The sequence below is a fragment of the Pogona vitticeps genome, chromosome 5 (assembly GCF_051106095.1).
Source record: "Pogona vitticeps strain Pit_001003342236 chromosome 5, PviZW2.1, whole genome shotgun sequence".
NCBI lineage: Eukaryota > Metazoa > Chordata > Lepidosauria > Squamata > Agamidae > Pogona > Pogona vitticeps.
The window spans coordinates 97134054-97155019 of NC_135787.1; the positions used below are offsets into that span (position 1 = coordinate 97134054).

Here is a 20966-nt window from a genome sequence, read left to right on the forward strand (position 1 = left end):
CTGTCTCAGCTATAGGCTGTTCGGAATTTTAGCACGGTATTCCTTCTCCCAGTTCACAAGTTCCTATTTATCTGCTAAGGCTACCTTCAGAAAGTTCTGCTGCAAGACATAAGGGAGCAGGCAACTATTCTACCTTTTTCTTCTTAATGTATTTTTATTTTGCAAGGAAAAAGATTAGTGGAGAGCATGGAAGTTCTACAAACAGAAGATAAAAATTGGGACCGCTGTAAAATTCTGTTAATAAGCCAATTACACACAAAAAAGACTCAAGAAGCATGCATACGAAATTGTGATAAATTCTAATCCGAACTTGTAATTAACATGTTAACATTTACATATTACTTTTGTTACAAAATCCATTACCAGCAAGCACCTCATCATTGGCAATCACAAACTTAATAAAATGCATTTCAAGTACATTTCTTAAAAGGCACCTCAGCAAGCTGCAGGCCTGCTACTGGCGTCATAATAACCCTATTGCTATTGCACCCAAATCAGGTCATCTGCTTTGTGCCACATTTAAAAAAACAAAGAAACAAAACCCTACCTTCAGTCTCGCATGGATGATGTTTTACAAATAATGTTATTACAGCAAAACCACAAAATAGCAAAACTACAAACTGTCTCTACAGAAGGCAAAACTAATGGTTTCAGTAGGCTTAACCTACTGCTGAAGACCTAAATGACATTTAAACTAACATATTAATGACACCAGTTTATCAAGGTAAATACTATTTTCACTTTTAAATGTTAACATCTCTGAGTTAATGTCACAGTTTCTAACACATAACTAAAAAAATTCTTAAACCTAACATTCCAAGCTCTGGTTCTAATTCTTTTCTGGGTTCAGCTTAAAGATGGTTTTGGCTCTTTAGTTTTTAAATGCTCTCACAAAGGAACCACCACCTGGCATTTACCGGTAACTGCTTTTTGGTGCCAGGCCAAGAGTTCTCTAATTTCCCCAGTATTTTCATGATCGGTGATTTGGCTCTAACTCCTACTGTTAGCTATTTTAGCTTCACAACCTATACCATGTATTTCAGGGTATTATGCTGTTTCCCTACCCCGTTGTGGCACCTTAAAAACTAACGGCTATATTTTAATGTGAGCTTCTGTGGACAAGTCCACTTCCTCAGACTATTAAAGTTTATAGTAGAGGAGGCAAATGCTAAGAAGGATAACAGGAAAATTCCATAGAATGGCTGTGGAACCTTTATTCCTTTGGCAGCCACATTCTCTCACGGGGGCATAAACACTTGCAAGAAGCAAGCCCTGTTTTTTCTTTTTCTCACTTTCTTCCTTTACTCCTAAGCAGGCTACTGCCAGACACTAGATTGTTAGAGAACTGTTTAGAATTAGTTTAAGGAACAAATAACCGTTAGCCTACAGACAGTCTGTGAACCAAGACATAAGGGTTTTCCACCTGATTTATGGAAATGCCACTAACATAACTGGGATTGAGACCTAAGGAATCACATTTGGTTAACAACTGTACTATGAAAGGTCAGTGCATCCTGTTTGAATGCTCCATTTCATATTTTCCTGGCCACAGTAAGATAATTTTTGCCAAAATCGAATACACGTTTGAATTTTGTATATGATGATAAAAATTGCTATTGCCTTGACTTGTACTTGGTGCTGAAATTAGTATGTCGTCCTGATTTTGTTTCAACAGATGCAAAAAAACATAACTGTGAATACCATACCCTAAAGCTAGCTCATGGTCCTCTTCTCTCCAAGCCATAGAGCAAAGGCATCTGACGCTGCTCAACATATGCAAGATGAAGATCAGATTTCGAAAGTGTTCTGAAATAATAGCCTCACCACTGACAGTGTTAAATATAAAATGTAAATAGTTTGTTCCATCAAAAGCAAAGTTTTATTTTTGTCAAATGATACTATGAAAGCATGTTCTAAATCTGGTAGATGAGGAAGATCTACTTCTGTCATTAAATGAGCTTCATTATAATTAAATAAATTATAGTTAAATAATATACTCTTCTGAAACAGTGTTTATTTGACTGTGTTGGAGTGGAGGGCCTTTCTTGATGTGGATCAGGTAGACTTTCCAGAGTAGGGCATATCTGCTGCCAACTGAAGACTGAATCAATTTATTCTAGTAGTCTCTGATTAATATACAGCAAGTTACTTATAGTAATTTTATCAGACAAAAACAAAACAAAACAAAAACAAGAGACAAAAATGTTGTGGCACTTTAAAGATTAACTGCTATATTTTAATGAGAGCTTCTGTGGATCAAATCCTCTTCCTCAGACATAGCAGTGTGACTATGGTTCATTAGTAATTGAATTGTCTATCAGGTTGTGAATAATGTCAATTATAAGGTAACAACAGCACAGTTGACACATTGTGTATAAATATGACAGTCATATAGTCTCACCCTTATGTCTGAGGAAGTGAACTTGATCCACAAAAACTCACATTAAAATATAGCAGCTAATCGGAAAATTGTCGCAACTTTTTCTCTTTCTCTCTCATTTTTTTTGTCTGATGTGCTTGCACAGAATAACATGGCTACTACTTTCAGAACTACTTCTAGTGATGTTACAATTTATAGTACTCTTTTATGGTTTTACTACCAGTCTGTATTTTTTCTTTGCTTTAAATAGTGTAATATTTTAAACAATTTTTACTTTGAAAAATGAAAACATACGGTATATATCATACAGCTTTAAAGCAAATGACAGTACAATGCATAAAGATTTGCATCATAAATTTGCACCTTGTCTTCTACTATACACATGTCCCTGCGCCTAAAAAATTGTGGACCAAGTCCCAAGAATGAGGCATATAGGTACACAAGAATTATACATAGACTTCCTATAGCAATTAATAGCTTCAGCATTGCAATCCATGTAAATGGCCATGTAAAATATACAGTGGTGCCTTGCTAGACAGTTACCCCACATGACAGTTTTTCGCTAGACATTGACTTTTTGTGATCGTTATAGCGATTCGCAAAACAGTGATTCCTATGGGGGGATTTCGCTGGACAATGTTTGGTCCCTGCGTCACAAACCGATTTTTGCTGGACGACGATTCTGACAGTTCCCTCCGTGCTCGCAAAACAGGTGTTTTGGGGACCTAAGGTTCGCAAGATAGCGATTTAAACAGCTGATCGGCGATTCACAAAGCGGCTTTCCTATGGCCGATCTTCGCTAGACAACGACGATTCTTCCCCATTGGAACGCATTAAACAGGTTTCAATGCATTCCAATGGGGAAATGCTTTTCGCTAGACAATGATTTCGCTAAACAGCAATTTCAGTGGAACGGATTATCATTGTCTAGCGAGGCACCACTGTACTTTTCATTGAATGACAGCTGAGGAATGGAATAATGCTTTTCGAACATAAATTTATTCCAGTGCCCTCATTCCAATTCAATAATCACTATATATAATCAAATTCTCCTTAATGATAGAAATGAAATTTGTCAGGTACTATTTAAAGTATACCTCTACAGGATCAGTTGACAAAATGGTCCCAGATAGAAAAGCACTAAAATGCTTGCAACATGTACAGAAAATTGCTAAGAGTTGCTTGTTACATTTTTGGCTCAACCCTTATTTTTAAATATCTTAGATGTTCTGAGGTTTATAATTTGATCACAGGCCTATTGATTCATGAAGACCTTTGCATGTAGATACAAAGTATGGCTTGACTAAAGACCTCTAAATAAAAGAAACTGATTCGTAGCTGCTGTACTAATGGTGAGAGGAAGATATTCCAAACATCTCCTGTACAGAATGCCTATTGCACATGGGATTAGAGAAGCTTCGAAGGGAGACGGTGGCACGAAGGGAGGTCAAGGCAAGCATGCAAGGGAGCACTGAAAATTCCCCCTTAAAACAGACAAGCAGCAACCATATGTTCACAGCTGGAATGCACATGGAACTTGCTTCTGCCGAGTCTCCATACTGACCTTTAGCAGCATTCTCACAGCAGCTGTAAAATGGTTGCTCAGAAGAAAACAAGCATACCCAGAGGCAACCTTCAGCTGTCCCCTCCATCTCATCCTTTCCCCTTATTCACTGCTAGGAACAAAAATAATTATTCATAATAAATCAAAAAAGAAATTGATAATTTAATTCAGGGTGCCCCAATTACACTCATACAGGAGTTTCAGAGAGTACTCTATCAAAGAAATAATTAACATGACATTAACTGCTCATTTACTTGGATGACTTCTGTAAGGGAAAACAAAGGAAAAAACCATAATGTGTGGGACTAAATCACAGAGGACCAGTCTATGTGTGAACAGATCAGCCACTGCTAATATTTGGAAGCTCTGTATTCAGAGCTAGTAACTCTCTTTGAATAATGACAACTGACAGATGCAAGCTATACCTTCTGCTTGTGAGCTTCCCAGTGATATCTGGCTTGGAATACTTTTGTAAGCCAAAGTATAAATCCAATTGCTTGGCCACTAAGAATATATCCATTGAACAATAAATCAAAACTTACGTAAAGCCAATTGATTCAATGGATCTATCTAGTTGGGGCTAGCCTACTGATTCTAGGCCAGAGCTTTAATCCCGAGAGCAGAATTCTTCAGTCCTTCTCCCCCTAGTATGCTTTGTTTCACAAATCCAAATATGTTATTTTACGTAAAGTGATGTCAAGGCAAGAAAAACTAATATCATATTCAGAACCTCATCAGACAAAGGCTGTGTCAAGGAATCCAAATCTGAAACAAACCAAAAGATTTCCCCCTCCTTTTGTTTGAAAATTCTACTACGAATTACTAGGCCAGGATACAGGGTTACAAGATGATACACAACATTTTTTCCTACCACAGTTCCTATAGTCTTCCACAACTTGCTTCTGAACCCCAGGGTGCTCTCAGAAAACCATTCAATATGGTGGGAATGCTCAAGCCAGAAACAGGGGGTGGGGGATACACAAAATATTTCATTCTTTCTGATGCAAACATAGATTTATTTTGCACACTGCAGGTGTCTTTAGATTCCAGTTTTGTCATGAATGTCCACAATAATCACATTCACTGATGAACAAGTGCTTCATGGAACAAAATGAATCCTATGTTGTCCTCCTACAGTTTTTTTCCAGTATATTTGAGGGAACTCAATGTTTGGATGTAAGAGTAAGTGTAGATGAAACACGGAAAATCTGTGGCAACATATTACTCAGCTGGTAGAACATCTCTTCTGAAATACTCTGTGAAAATGAAAAGAAACATGAAGAATCAATAGAAAGATGAATCACTACTTGATTCTTCACTATAGCTGTCTGAAATCATAACTCTCTTTAATTTTTTCTTTCATTTTTACACTATAACATGTCCATCCTCAAGAGTCTCTTTAAGTATTCTAATCTGTTTGTCATGAAGAAGGACAAGGAGAGGGAAGGTTTCGAACTTCCCAGCTTATTCATGTACTCAGGCAGATATGCTGAGTTTATATTAGCTCCTTATAAATAAATAGACATGACCTGCTTTTAAATAATCTTTTGTATGATTATAAGTATAATCTGTGAAACCTCAGGCTGAAAACTGTGAACATTGGTAATTTAAAAATCTCAGTTTTGTTCTAACTTAATAAGAGATTTACAATCATGTGAAAAAGAAAGTACACCCTCTTTGAATTCTATGGTTTTATGAATCAGGACATAATATAAATCATCTGGTCGTTAGTGTTACATACAGCACTGATGTTACCTGTCTGTCATGGGTTTGGAGGGAAAGTTCCATCCTATGGGGAGTGGAAGGCGGGACATCAGGAGGAGGGGCTGTACTGTATAAATGTGAAACCTGTGTGGTGTGAGAGGTGATGCTGAGAGACAGACTGTGAGACACTGGGTTGTGACGAAGCAGCAGCTGGGAAGAAGAAGCTGTTGTGGGAGTCTGTGTGTCAGACAGGGTACTTCTGTGTGTCAGAGTACCAACCTGATAGGTTCAGGTGTCTGTTGGTTAGCCAGAACTGATAGGTTCAGGGTCTGTGCTTTAAGTTAAGGGTTCTGGGTGAACCAAACTGTATGCTTGTATGAGTGAGAATAAGCCACGTTATTTTATCCTATTCACCTGATTGTTTATTTTTCCCTGTGTGTATTTAAATAAACCTTATTCTTTTTATTGTTTAAAAATCCATCCCTGGTCTGTGTGACTTCTTACAGGGAATGGTTGGTGGCAGCTTAAGTAAAGTGTGGCAGATCCCAGTAGGTCTGGGTTTGTCACATTGATTGGTGTCCAGCGTGTGGGATACGACTGGTCCAGTTGTCCAGTGGTCCAGCAAAGCCTTGGCAAGTGTGCCCAGAGCAAGGGGGGTCTAGTCAGGGACAGTCTGAGGCGCGTAGGTAATCTTCTAGGTGTACCTCACGGGGAGGTGCGCTAGTAGAAGAACGTGCCAACTGGGGAGACTTAGATTAAGGTGCTCTGAGGCAGCCTAGTTTTGGCGGGAAAAAGCTGAGGCAAAACTGCGTAGTAACAGTGATCTAGCTTGCCAGCTGAGAGGCCCAGCAGAGGGGGGTAGCCTCTGACTCGATACTGTTGCAATTTAGTGCTGAAGAACAGCAGCAATCTCTAGGGAGAGCTGGTTCTGAGGCAAAAAGGAAAAAAGCGGTCGTTTTATTTTGAGGCTTGACTTTTTAAAGCAGCCTGTTCTGAGGGGGGATTATGCCCTTGACTCGAAGCCAGATAGCAGACATGAGTGAAGTGAAAGACCCCCAGATTGACCAAGGTTCTGAGGATGAATTTGGCTCAGTGCAGGGTGACAGCACAGGAGAGCAGAACCCAGAACTCAGAAAATTGCTCATAGCCCAACAGCATGAACTGAGGATGAGGCAATTTGAAGTGGAGGAAAAGGAAAGGGAAAGGCAATTTGAAAGGGAGGAAAGGGAGAGAGAGAAACAAAGGCAATTTGAATTAGAGAGAATGGAGAGGGAGGAAAGATTGGAGAGAGAGAGAATGGCGTTTGAATTGAGAAAACTGGAACTGATGAACCAGAACAATAATAACAATAGGGATTCTGAGGGAGGCCAACTGTCTAAAGCTGACCTGAAGAAATTCCCTGTGTACCACAAGGGAGATTGTCCTGAGGTGTTCTTTTCCTTAGTGGAAAGAGCGTTTGTGGACTTCTCAGTGAGGGAAACTGAGAAGATGACCATCATGCGGTCTTTAATCAGTGGTAGCCTGGCTGAGGTTTATGCCGAGATGCCTGAGGAACTGATGAAAGATTTTGCAGAGTTTAAAAAACTGGTGTTTGCCAGACATGGGATAAATGCAGAGCAGCTGAGACAAAGATTCAGGTCCCTCACAAAGAAGCCAGAACAGACTTTTACCCAAGTGGGGGCCCAATTGGTGAGGCTGCTTGAGAAATGGCTATCGCAGGAGGGAACAGAGACCTATGAGCAGCTTAAGGACTTGATAGCACTGGAACAGTTCTATTCAGTCCTGCATGGGGAATTGAAATTCCAGGTGAGGGAAAGGAAACCGAAATCTGTGGCAGCAGCCGCAGAGATCGCAGATTTTATTTCCCAAATAAGAAAGCCCTTGGGTGAGGGGAAATCTGTAGGTAAACCCAAAGAAACCTACAGCAAGTACTCTCAGGGACCAGGGAAAAGCCAGCAAGGGGGAGGGGCCCATGGTGAAGGGAAGCCCTCAGACATGAAACTAAGACCTCAGATTTTGGAGGGAAAACCAAAACAAGATGAGAGAGAATCAAAATACACCAGAAAATGTTATTTCTGTCAGGGAAAGGGTCATCTAATCTCAGAGTGTGAGAAATTAAAACAGCTAAAAGGAATGGTGCCTCAGAATTCTAGTGGGACCAAGCCAAAAGCTGTGTTCTGTGTCCAGAAAGAGCAAGGCTCAGTGTCACAGAGGGAGCCGGTTGCCATGACTACTCAGTCTGGAACAGCTACCTCTGCTGATCAGGCTGAGGAAAATGGTCCTCTTATAGAGGTAAAGCGCTGCTTGCTGGTGAAAACAGATTCTCAGTTGTTTGAGACAGCCGGGGTGGACGTGGGAATACTTGACCGTCAGTATAGGGGGCTGCGGGACACTTGTTCCCAGGTAACCCTGTGCCATCCAGATATTATTCCTAGGGAGTTTATAATCCCAAATGAGAGCATAAAGGTGGCAGGGATTGAGGGGCAGGTAATCTCTCTGCCAGTAGCAGAGGTACCTGTCAACTTTCAAGGCTGGAGGGGAGCTTGGCGGCTAGCGATTTCATCGACTCTGCCAGCAGCCGTGCTCGTGGGAAATGACCTGGCTGAACATGTGAAACGGGTGCTAGTGATTACACGCTCACAAGCCACCACAGGGACAGTTCAGGGGGGTAATGATGAGCCAGAGACGGAAGCAGAGGGGAGTTCAGAAGCTGTGGTGGAAACCTTAACCACAGACAGCAGATTTGGACAGGAGCAAAAGGCAGACGCCACTCTCCAAAAGTGTTTTGAACAGGTGACTGACGCCCAGCTAACACCTGAAACCCCAGTGAGATTTCTGGAGGAAAAGGGGATTTTATATAGAGAAACCCTGAGGAATATCTCAAAAGGGGGAGATGGGATCAGAAGTCAGCTGGTGGTACCTGAAAAGTATCGCCCCATGATCTTACAAAGGGGTCACTCTGACATGTTTGCTGCACACTTAGGGGTGAAAGGGCCCCTTGATTTGATCAAACAAAATTGGGAGCAGATCACCCAGGATGACCCACAAGACGTTGTGACATACATAGACACCTTGATGAATGACCTAAGGAGAAATCTAGAGCTGGCAGCAGAAAACCTGCAAGCTCAGAAGGTCAGACAGAAAACATGGTATGACCACAAAGCTAGAGAGAGGCACTTTGACCCAGGGGAGGAAGTGCTTTGGCTTAGGCCCTGCAGAGAGAATAAACTGCAGCTCAAATGGGCAGGACCATATAGGGTCATTTCCAAGATGTCAGACCTGAACTACCTAATAGAGCAGGAGGAGAACCAAGCAAGGAGGGTGGTTCATGTGAATGCCCTAAAACCCTACTACAGAGGGGAACAGAGGGTTTTATTCGCGATAAAAGCAGCTGAGAGTGAGGAAGCGGAATTACCCTTCTGGGAGGGTAGAGGGGAAGTAAAATACAACCCAGAGGAGGTAAAGATCAGTCCTGCACTCACCCAAGACCAGCAGCAAGAACTAAAAATGCTGCTTAGTAAATATCAACAGGTGTTTTCCAACAAGCCGGGGATAGTGAAGGGAGTGATGCATCGGATCCACACAGGAGATGCACCCCCGCAGGCAGTATCCCCATACCGAGTAACGGGACCCTATAGGGACAAGGTGCGGAAGGAGCTGGACGAGATGCTTAGGGAGAACATAATCGTCCCATCTTCTAGTCCTTGGTCCTCTCCGATAGTCCTTGTGGACAAGCCTGATGGGAGCATTAGGTTTTGTGTCGATTACAGGAAATTAAACCGTGTAACCACTCCTGATGCCTACCCAATGCCCAGGCTAGACAACCTGATTGAAACCATAGGGGGTTGTCGGTTCATCTCATCATTGGACCTGGTAAAGGGATATTGGCAATTAAGAATTGATCCCAGGGATCAAGAAAAGACTGCCTTTTGCAGCCCTTTTGGTCTCTATGAGTTTCGAGTCCTGAGCTTTGGTCTCAGAAATGCACCAGCCACATTCCAAAGGCTGATGGACCAGACCTTGGCAGGGCTCAGTGACTTTACAGTGGCCTACATTGACGACATAGGGATCTTCAGTAATACCTGGGAAGATCACCTGATACACCTGGAGTTAGTGCTGCAGAGGTTAAGTGCAGCAGGGCTAACAGTAAAGGCCAGCAAGTGTCAGCTGGGTAGCCCAGAAATAAAATACTTGGGTCACATGGTAGGGGGAGGAGTGATAAAACCCCTGGAGGCCAAAATAGAAGCTGTTCGTGATTGGCCTAGACCCAACACCAAGAAAAAGGTCAAATCATTTCTTGGGTTGGTGGGCTACTACAGAAAGTTCATCCCGAGGTTTAGCGAGATTGCGGCTCCACTGACCGATCTGACGAGGAAGAAGGCTGATGACCGCATCCCGTGGACCAGCGACTGTGAGCGCGGCGTTCCAGAGGTTGAAGGAGGTGTTAATCAACTATCCTGTCCTGCGTGCTCCAGACTTCGACCGGGAGTTCATCATCTACACCGATGCGTCTAACAGCGGGGTAGGAGCAGTTCTGTGCCAGGAGGATGAGAATGGTGACCAGCATCCAGTGTCCTACCTGAGTAGGAAACTTCAAAAAGGTGAGAGACATTTGGCAACCGTGGAGAAGGAGTGTTTGGCCATAGTCTACGCGATCCAGAAGGCCAAGCCTTACATCTGGGGAAGACATTTTATTCTGTGTACTGACCATTCACCATTGCAATGGTTAAAGACAATGAAAACCCACAATAGCAAACTTATGAGGTGGGCTTTAAACCTACAGGACTATGACTTTGAAGTGAAGGTGGTCAGAGGGTCAGTGAACTGCGTTGCTGACGCCTTATCAAGAAGACCTGAAGAATGAAGACGGCGAAAGAACATGGACTATATGTATATATATTGATGATAAAAAGTAAATGTACCTGGTTTTGAAATTGGTTTGTATGAATAAAGGTAAATGGATGTAATGTATATGGTAAATGTTTAAATGCCTATTTGCTATGGTTTAACTTAGAATGTAAGTATAAGTGAGTATTATATGGTATGTATAACTGTTGTTGTGTATTTTATTCAGGTTGTTTTTTGGTGAAAAGCACGTTAGCTTTCCCCCTACAAAACAACTTATAAAGAGGGGAGGTGTTACATACAGCACTGATGTTACCTGTCTGTCATGGGTTTGGAGGGAAAGTTCCATCCTATGGGGAGTGGAAGGCGGGACATCAGGAGGAGGGGCTGTACTGTATATAAATGTGATGCGTGTGTGGTGAAGAGAGATACTGAGACACACTAAGAGACACTGAGAGACACTGGGTTGTGACGAAGCAGCAGCTGGGAAGAAGAAGCTGTTGTGGGAGTCTGTGTGTCAGACAGGGTACTACTGTGTGTCAGAGTACCAACCTGATAGGTTCAGGTGTCTGTAGGGTTAGCCAGAACTGATAGGTTCAGGGTCTGTGCTTCAAGTTAAGGGTTCTGTGTGAACCAAATTGTATGCATGTATGAATGAGAATAAGCCACGTTACTTTATCTTATTCACCTGATCATTTTATTTTCCCTGTGTGTTGTATTTAAATAAACCTTATTCTTTTATTTGTTGAAAATCCATCCCTGGTCTGTGTGACTTCTTACAGGGAATGGTTGGTGGCAGCTTAGTGTAACTGTGTGACATATCCCAGTAGGTCTGGGTTTGTCACAGTTAGTAGGTCTGAAAATTAGATAAATAAAACCTCAGTTGAACAACAGCACATAGCATATTACACAAAGTCAAAATGGAGAAGCCATGTGTGAAAAAATAAGTAACCCTTATGATTCAATAGCTTATAAAACCACCTTTAGCAGCAATAACTTGAAGCAAACATTTTCTGTATGACTTTATCAGTTTTTCACATTCTTGTGGAGGAATTTTTGCCTATTCTTCTTTCCTCTGCTTCAGTTCATTGAGTTTTTTTGGGCATTTGTTTATTCACAGCTCTCTTAAAGTCCACCACCGCATTTCAATCAGATTGAGGTCTGGACTTTGACTAGGCTATTGCAACACCTTGATTCTTTTCTTTTTCAGCCATTCTGTTGTAGATTTGCTGGTGTGCTTAGGATCATCGTCCTGTTGCATGACTCAATTTTGGCCAAGCTTTAGCTGTTGGACAGATGGCCTCTCACTTGACTCTAGAATACTTTGGTATACAAAGGAGTTTATGGTCCACACAATGACTGCAAAGCACCCAGGTCTTGGGGCTGCAAAATATCACCCCTCTGTCACCATACTCAATAGTTGGTATGAGATATTTGTGCTAATATGCTGTGTTTGGTTTTCACCAAACCTGGTGCTGTGCATTATGGCCAAACATCTCCACTTTGGTTTTGTCTGTTCAAAAGACATTGATCCAAACATCTTGTGGTTTTCCAGATGAAAATTTGCTAAGCTGTGCTGCCATGTTCTTTTTAGAGAGAAGAAGCTTTCTCCTGGCAACCCTCCCGAACAAACTATACTTGTTCAGTCTTTTTGTAACTGCATTGTCATGAACTTTCATGCTAGCTGAGGCACGTAGAGTCTGAGATGCAGCTCTTGGGTTTTATGCAATTTTTCTGAGCATTGCATGATCTAACCTTGGGATGAATTTGCTTGGACGTCCACTCCTAGGAATATTGGCAACTGTCTTGAATATTTTCCACTTGTGAATCATCTTCCTCAGTGTAGAGTGATGGAGTTTAAATTCTTTGGAAATGGTCTTATAACCCTTCCCAGATTGAAGGGCAGCAACGGTTGTTTCTCTATGATCACAGTAGATGTGTTTCCTTCTTGGTACTTTATTAACACACACCTGAATGCTCCAGGTCAGCAAACTGCCAAAACATCGGCTTTTATAGAGGTGGTCACACTTGATGATCGATTACTTAAGCGCATTTGTTTAGCAGCATCTGGCTGCTACTTAGCTTCTTAATTTATATGGAAGCAGCAAAGGTGTACTTAGTTTTTCACACATGGCTTCTCCATTTTGGCTTTATTTTTGTTAAATAAATCAGGACACGGTGTAATATGTCATGTGTTGTTGTTCATCTGAGGTTCCATTTACCTAATTTTCATACCTGCTAAGGACCAGATGATTTTTATTATGTCCTGATACAAAAAAACCCACAGAACTCAAGGACAGTGTAGTTTCTTTTTCACATGACTCTACAGTCCCAACATCTCATGACTTTACAAGGTGGCCCTGTTGCAAATCATAGTGCAAAATTAATTGTCCCTGCTAAGAATCAGCCAGAGAATGGAGACTGAATCCAGATTGGACATTTCATTCAATACACAAACCTCTGTTCACTTATTAGGACAAAGTAAGAATAAATCCTACTAAGTAATATATATATAAACATGGGATCATGCAGGACTTTCAGACCAGTTTTAGCCATCTTGGGTTCTTTTTAATGAGAAAGGTGTGATAAAAATATTTTTAATTAAATAAAATAAATACAGTAAATTAAGATTATTTTTAAATTACAATCTTGACAAATAAAACAGAAAAATGTATGGGCAATTTCTCATGTAGCATGTGTGAAAGGTTAATTTAAAAGAAAAAGAAAACCAACCTGAGGTACTAGGAATTGCACAGTTCGAGAAATCCCGCCATCCCAGGAAGCCATTTCCATCATGAATCCTAAAAAATAATGTTCACTGATTTAACTGAAAATTTACTCAAGAATCAAGTTCATGCCTTTGATTATGGCTGCATATATTGTGCCTAACTACCATGCTTTGACTACCTCGTAGATATTGGTACTGAGCAAAGCCACTATGAACTTGCTTATTCTTCATGACAAAACATGAAATGACTGGCTTGAAACAAAAACATAAATTGTGCCAAGGCTGCACTATTTTGATTGTCATCCCACAGAGTTTCAATTCTCATTGGAACAGGGAATCCAGAGGAATATCATTGAAGGAAACAGAATTTTCGATCCTCCTCATCCTATACTACACACAGAGTTTCCTGCATTACCATCCACCATATTGTTTTAATAGAAGACAACAAAAACATTGTAATAAGTACAGAATTATGTACAATATAAAATATAAAACATTAAAGCAAAACTATGAAATAAATAAAGCTATCAAGCACACCAAGTAAACCTGCCAGCAAACAACTGAACTTAAAAGACGAAAATAAATGCAATGCAACTCCATATATGATATGCAGTACAGTTCACGCTGCAATCCTTTACAGATATTCCTAAGAGTGAGCCCCTCAAAAACAGAACAAGACCTGCTTCTGAATAAATATGTTTCAGATTGCTTTGCAAGACAACTATATGAAATAAATGAAAAATGCTGATTGTTTTCAGACAGTTCTCAAGTAGCTCACACCTGTAGTTTGTGTTAACTGGAACAATACACAATGAACTAACTTGAGAAGCATCACCTTTTTACTGTGTAATAATGTAAGAAATAAACAACAAAAAAGGCACAAATCTAGACACTATCTCAATAATGACTCCGTTATAATTGTTAACAGCTGTTTGGGAAGGACCATTTCTTTGCTATACAGTGGTGCCTCGCTTAATGAGCGCACCATAGAACGACGAATCCGCATAGCGATGGGGTTTCAGCGATCGCAAATGCAATCGCATACCAATGGCCCCTATGGGCCATCGATCGCTTACCGATCTTCGCAAAACGAAGCCTGACGATCAGCTGTTCGGCGGGTTCAAAATGGCCACTGGAAGCCCCAAAATGGCGGCGCGCAGCGTTTTCGCGCCATGCCCTCGCTTCCAAGGGCACAAAAATGGCTGCCGGACCCTGGAAGCATCGCTGAACGGTGAGTTTTCGGCCGATTTGGAACACATTAAACGATGTTTAATGCATTCCAATGGGCTTCCCCGTCCCGTTCAGCGATGTTTTCACATAGCGAGGGTTAATCCGGAACGGATTAACCTCGCTATGTGAGGCACCAGTGTATATGGCTTAATCAGAAGGCAAGCACATGAATTACCATTCATCCTCTGAATTGAAATAGCTCTACAAAAGATATGGACGTTTAAAGGAAATGCTTCTATGTTGATGGAATACAGTGATCTGGGAAAGAAAATTCAAAGTGAAAAGAATGTTGCTGCAGGAAAGCACAGCACAAATGTGGGGTATATAAGATGTCTGGGGAAAAGGTTTATTGTTTTGCTTTGAGAGGTTCATCTTGCTCTTCCTTCAAGCAGCTCAGGATAGTGCACACAAATCTTTTCAGTTTTAGTCTCATAACAATCCTGGCAACTGTCAATAGTTGCCCAGTAAACTTCAGGGCTAAGCCGAGATTTGAGCCTACATCTTTGTGATCTAAATCCAACAGCACTCCAGAAATAGTAACTCACTTTAACGTCTGGTTGTCAGATAGTAAAGAAATAAAGCAAATCATGTTGGCATTAAATATGTGAATCTACTTCATAGTTACTGAGATCATTGGCTTAACTAGTTCAGTGCTATTTATTCCCACTGACAGCAGCTACACAAGGTCTCAGGTGGAAAACTTTAAGCGGTTCAGCCTGGGACCTTTTGTTTTCAATGCATGTGTTCAAACACTAAGTTATGGCTGTTCCCATGAAGTGACACAAAACTGTCATTCCCAGCAGTTAATAGAAGAAAAATGTAATGTGCACTTACCTTTAACACACTTAAATACAAGCTCCGCTCTCTTTAGACACCAAGATATAGTCATTTCCTTAAAAGAAAATGGTAACTGATTAAATACCGCAAAACAACATTGAAAAGCAGAACAACAGATGAAGGAAGTAACTCATATTAATAAACTATTGCAATGAATAACTGGCTTTACTTTCAGTTATAATTTGTTTACTGTACTTTAATATATTATGCTAATCTTGCATTACATGAAAGTACAAAGTTGCTATGCCTAGTCAGTGCTCTGGCCAACTGCCTGGTGCCCCTTTTTCAAAGACAAGATTTCTTAATTTGTACTTTCCCCAATTTTCCATCCCATAACAAACATCCAAATATGTCTAAATACATCCCGAATAGGTAAGTTGCTCCCCTCCTCTCTCTTTCCCTCAAATGTGCAATTCTCAAGTACCTATGAGAGATCCTTGTTTTAATTTCCCCTTTTAGAACATCATCTTCTGCTGTGTCCCAAAACCCATGCATTTGCTGTACTTCTTGTCCCTTCCCAAATAATCAACACTCCCCCCTTATTCAAACAATTCAAGGACCCAATGAAATCTGTCTTCCCTGCACCCCACATATAAAACATTATCGAAAAATTTAAAACAACGGAAAACAAAAACAGACAGCATACTGAAAGAACAGAAACTGCTCCGTGATCTTAGATGCCAAATACTTGAACGAGGAACAAGGTTTTAACCTGACACCAAAATAAACAGAGGTATCCAATAAAAAGCTGTCTCCTGTGTCTCCCTGTAATGGACTGCTCTCAATGGAGCAAAGTGGGAGAGGGCCCCCACCAGATCTTAATGAATGAGAAACTTGTTATGATGATGCTGTCAAATGAAAAAAGGGAAAAAGAAAAGCCCAGAATATTGTAGCACTTTAAAGATTAATAATTTTATTTCAATGTGAGGTTTCATGGATCAAACTCCACTTCCCCAGACACTGGCATACAAATACCCGACCAGTATATTTCTATGTAACCCCATAACCAGGTGGGAATGCAGAAAATAAGGAAAGTGACAATAGTTCATTACCATGGGGATGGGACTATCAAGTTGTAAATTATCTCAGTTAGTTAGTCCTGGCTACTCTGTGAAACAACTAGGTTCCAAGACATTTAGGACTTTGAAATTTATTATCAACACTTTAAACTCTGAATAGAAGTGTGCTAACAGCCACCGGTACTCCTTAGGACTAAAGCCATCCAGCTTCTATAAGGCGCTTCTGCAATCAATGTATGTGCCACATATTGCACTCACTATAGCATTCATGTCCTTTTCAAGCACGATCCCACACAGAACATACTGCAATAATCTAAACTGAAAGCTCTTGGTAGATGTACTTATGGGGCCAGGCGATCTCTATCCAGGAATGGTTGTAGTTGGCCGGCCAATTGACAGTATCTCCAGCAACTTCCAGTAACAAAATCTACCTGGACTTTCAGTGAGAAAGATAGATCTAACAGTACCTCAAGCTACACACTCTTCTAGGGGGAGTGCAGTCCCATCCAGAACAATTCATCCCAAGCCACAGTTTACTGGCCCTCATCGAGCCCATACATTTGTCCAAACCCTGGTCCAGCACTTCCACAGCCTCGCTTAACTTCAGTGATATGGAAAAATAAATATTGATGGCTTGTAATGTCCTCTGACCCCTTCACAGATTGCTGCCTTGTCGTGGCGAAGGGGCTTGAGTAACTCAGAGAAGCTATGGGCTATGCCATGCAGGGACACCCAAGACGGACAGGTCATAGTGGAGAGTTCTGACTAAACGCAATCCACCTGGAGCAAGAACTGGCAAGCCACTCCAGTATATTTGCCAAGAAAACCCCATGAACAGAAACAAAAGGCTAAAAGATATGATGCTGGAAGATGAGCCCCTCAGGTCGGAAGGCGTCCAACATGCTACTGAGGAAGAGCGGAGGACAAGGACAAGTAGCTCCAGAGCTAATGAAGTGGTTGGGCCAAAGCCGAAAGGATGCTCAGCTGGGGACGTGCCTGGAAGTAAAAGGGAAGTCTGATGCTGTGAAGAAGAATACCCCATAGGAACCTGGAATGTAAGATCTATGAACCCTGGTAAGCTGGATGTGGTCAAACAGGAGATGGTAAGAATAAACATTGACATCCTGGGCGTCAGTGAACTAAAATGGACGGGAATGGGCGAATTCAATTCAGATGATTATCATATTTACTAGTGTGGGCAAGAATCCCGTAGAAGAAATGGAGTAGCCCTCACAGTCAACAAAAGAGTGGGAAAAGCTGTACTGAGATACAGTCTCAAAAATGATAGAATGATTTCAATACGAATCCAAGGCAAACCTTTCAACATCACAGTAATCCAAGTTTATGCACCAACCACCGATGAAGAGGCTGAAATTGACTAATTCTATGAAGACTTACAACACCTTCTAGAACTGACACCAAAGAAAGATGTTCTTCTCATTATAGGGGACCGGAATGCTAAAGTAGGGAGTCAAGAGATAAAAGGAACATCAGGTAAGTTTGGCCTTGGAGTTCAAAATGAAGCAGGGCAAATACTAATAGAGTTTTGTCAAGAGAACAAGCTGGTCATCACAAACACTCTTTTCCAACAACATAGGAGGGGACTCTACACATGGACATTACCAGATGGGCAATACCGAAATCAGATTGATTATGTTCTCTGCAGCCAAAGATGGAGAAGCTCTGTACAGTCAGCAAAAACAAGACGTGGAGCTGATTGTGGCTCTGATCACCAGCTTCTTATAGCAAAATTCAAGCTTAAACTGAAGAAAGTAGGAAAAACCACTGGGCTAGTCAGGTATAATCTAAACCAAATCCCTTATGAATACACAGTGGAAGTGAAGAACAGATTTAAGGAACTATATTTGGTTGACAGATTGCCTGAAGAACTATGGATGGAGGCTCGTAACATTGTAGAGGAAGTAGCAACAAAAAGCATCCTAAAGAAAAAGAAATGCAAGAAAGCAAAGTGGCTGTCCAACGAGGCCTTACAAATAGCAGAGAGGATTAGCGAAACAAAATGCAGGGGAGATAGGGAAAGTTACAGAAAACTGAATGCAGACTTCCAAAGACTAGCAAGGAGAGACAAGAGGGCCTTCTTAAATGAACAGTGCAAAGAAATAGAGGAAAAGAATAGAAAGGGAAAAACCAGAGAGAATTGGAGATATTAAAGGAAACTTTTGTGCAAAGATGGACATGATAAAGGGCAAAAATGGCAGGGACCTCACAGAAGGAGAAAACATCAAGAAGAGGTGGCAGGAATACACAGAGGAATTATACCAGAAAGATCTGGATGTCCCGGCCAACCCAGATGGTGTGGCTGCTGACCTTGATTGAGTCAGACCTCCTGGAGAGTGAAGTCAAGTGGGCCTTAGAAAGCATGGCTAACAACAAGGCCAGTGGAGGTGATGGCATTACAGTTGAACTATTTGAAATCTTAAAAGATGATGCTGTTAAGGTGCTACACTCAATATGCCAGCAAGTTTGGAAAACTCAGCAGTGGCCAGAGGATTGGAAAAGCTCGGTCTACATCCCAATCCCAAAGAAGGGCAATGCCAAAGAATGCTCCAACTACCTTACAATTGCACTCATTTCACACGCTTGGAAGGTTATGCTCAAAATCCTACAAGGTAGGCTTCATCACTATGTGGACCGAGAACTCCCAGAAGTACAAGATGGATTTAGAAGGGGCCAAGGAACTAGAGACCAAATTGCTAACATGCGCTGGATTATGGAGAAAGCCAGAGTGTTCCAGAAAAACATCTACTTCTGCTTCACTGACTACGCAAAAGCCTTTGATTGTGTGGGCAACAACAAACTATGGCAAGACCTTAAAGAAATGGACTTATCTATCTCCTGAGAAATCTATATGTGCGACAGGAAGCAACAGAACTGGATATGGAACAACTGATTGGTTCAAACTTGGGAAAGGAGTATATTATCCCCCTGCTTATTTAACTTATACGCAGAATACATCATGAGAAAAGCTGAACTGAATGAATCCCAAGCCGGAATTAAGATTGCTGGAAGAAATATCAACAACCTCAGATATGCAGATACCACTCTGATGGCAGAAAGTGAGGAGGAATTAAAGAACCTCTTAATGAGGGTGAAAGAGGAAAGCGCAAAAAATTGTCTGAAGCTCAACATCGAAAAAACTAAGATCATGGCCACTGGTCCCATCACCTCCTGGCAAATAGAAGGGGCAGATATAGAGGCAGTGACAGATTTTGCTTTCTTGGGCTCCATGATCACTGCAGATGGTGACAGCAGCCATGAAATTCACAGACGCCTGCTTCTTGGGAGGAAAGCGATGACAAACGTAGACAGCATCTTAAAAGCAGAGACATCACCTTGCCAACAAAGGTCCGCATAGTGAAAGCTGTATGGAAGTGAGAGCTGGATGATAAAGAATGCTGACGTCACAGAATTGATGATTTTGAACTGTGGTGCTGGAGGAGATTCTTGTGAGTTCCCTGGACTGCAAAGAGAACAAACCTATCCATTCTAAGGGAAATCAACCCTGAGTGCTCACTTGGAGGGACAGATCCTGAAGCTGAGGCTCCAATACTTTGGCCATCTCATGAGAAGAGAAGACTCCCTGGAAAAAAAGGTTATGTTAGGAAAGTGTGATGGCAAGAGGAGAAGGGGACGACAGTGGATGAGATGGATGGAAAGTGTCACTGAAGCTACCAACATGAATTTGACCAAACTCCGGGAGGCAGTGGAAGACAGGAGGGCCTGGCGTGCTCTGGTCCATGGGGTTACGAAGAGTCGGACACAACTTAACGACTAAACAACAACAACGTCCTCTGAAAGCTTTATGTAGATTTAAAGAGCATAGGGGGCAGAACAGAGCTCTGTAATGCCCCACAGGTCAATATGCATGGGACTGAAAAGCGTATGGATGTACAGAGGGTGTGCTCATAGAAATGGAGGAGGGAGGAATAAAGGAAAGGAAGGTGATAGAAGAGTGTGTGGCAGAAGACAAGGAGGAGGACAAAGGGGACAAAGGGGAGGAGCAGGATCTCATAGTGTGGGAGGAGGTTATAAAGAGTGTGGTGACACACGGAAATTTAGGGTGGAAACAGATCAGACACAGAAAAGTACCAAATATTGCACGGTGCAAACAGAAAGAAACGAAGAGACACCTGACAAGGTCTGTGACTTGTTGAAGGAGTTCCCCAACCTTAAGACCAGTGGAAGTTTGCTCCCGGACCCAGGCTTGCCTAGAAACGAAGGAAGAGGGGCGAGACCACGAGAATGGGCGGTTGTAGTTTACCCCCACAACCAAGGTGGAGGGAGGAAAGTTATCCGTCCCAGTCCCTCTTACAACAATCTACCACCCAAAGGGGACTGGGCAAGACACCCATGTTGTGGGACGGTGTGTGCAGTAAAGAGTACCCCCTTGAGGGTGATAACCCATCGCGAGCTCTTTGGTCCAGCCCCAATGTCAGGAGTGACATATTTACGCCGGGAGCTAAGATTTTAAGTTATAAGACAATTCCAGAACTGAGCTGTTTTATCCGTTTAATTTGGTTGACCCAGAAGTTGATGTTAATAAAGTTGAGCCTGTTGGATTTTCAAAGCTGTCTCCGTCTCTTATTCCCACCAAAATGAGGGAACCATCACCAATATTTGAAGTATCTGATCACAAAA

General features: G+C 41.7%; 1 protein-coding gene and 1 long non-coding RNA gene across 13 annotated transcripts in view; one reads left to right on the plus strand and one right to left on the minus strand.

The window, feature by feature from the left end:
- Positions 1 to 10918, plus strand: part of LOC144589467 (uncharacterized) — a 212239-nt gene extending 201321 nt beyond the window's left edge. The window contains exon 2 of the long non-coding RNA XR_013545589.1: positions 10785 to 10918. This is a non-coding gene — a long non-coding RNA (uncharacterized LOC144589467). The remainder of the gene's footprint in view (positions 1 to 10784) is intronic.
- The window catches only part of FERRY3 (FERRY endosomal RAB5 effector complex subunit 3), a 58924-nt gene continuing 38085 nt past the window's right edge, over positions 128 to 20966 (minus strand). For all 12 annotated transcript variants that reach the window (XM_073000951.2, XM_078394119.1, XM_078394120.1 and 9 more), the window contains 3 exons: positions 15286 to 15343; positions 13227 to 13294; positions 128 to 5200 (listed from right to left, as the gene is read on the minus strand). In XM_073000951.2, the coding sequence (XP_072857052.1) occupies positions 5108 to 5200; positions 13227 to 13294; positions 15286 to 15343 (219 nt within the window). In that variant the 3' untranslated portion in view covers positions 128 to 5107. The remainder of the gene's footprint in view (positions 5201 to 13226; positions 13295 to 15285; positions 15344 to 20966) is intronic.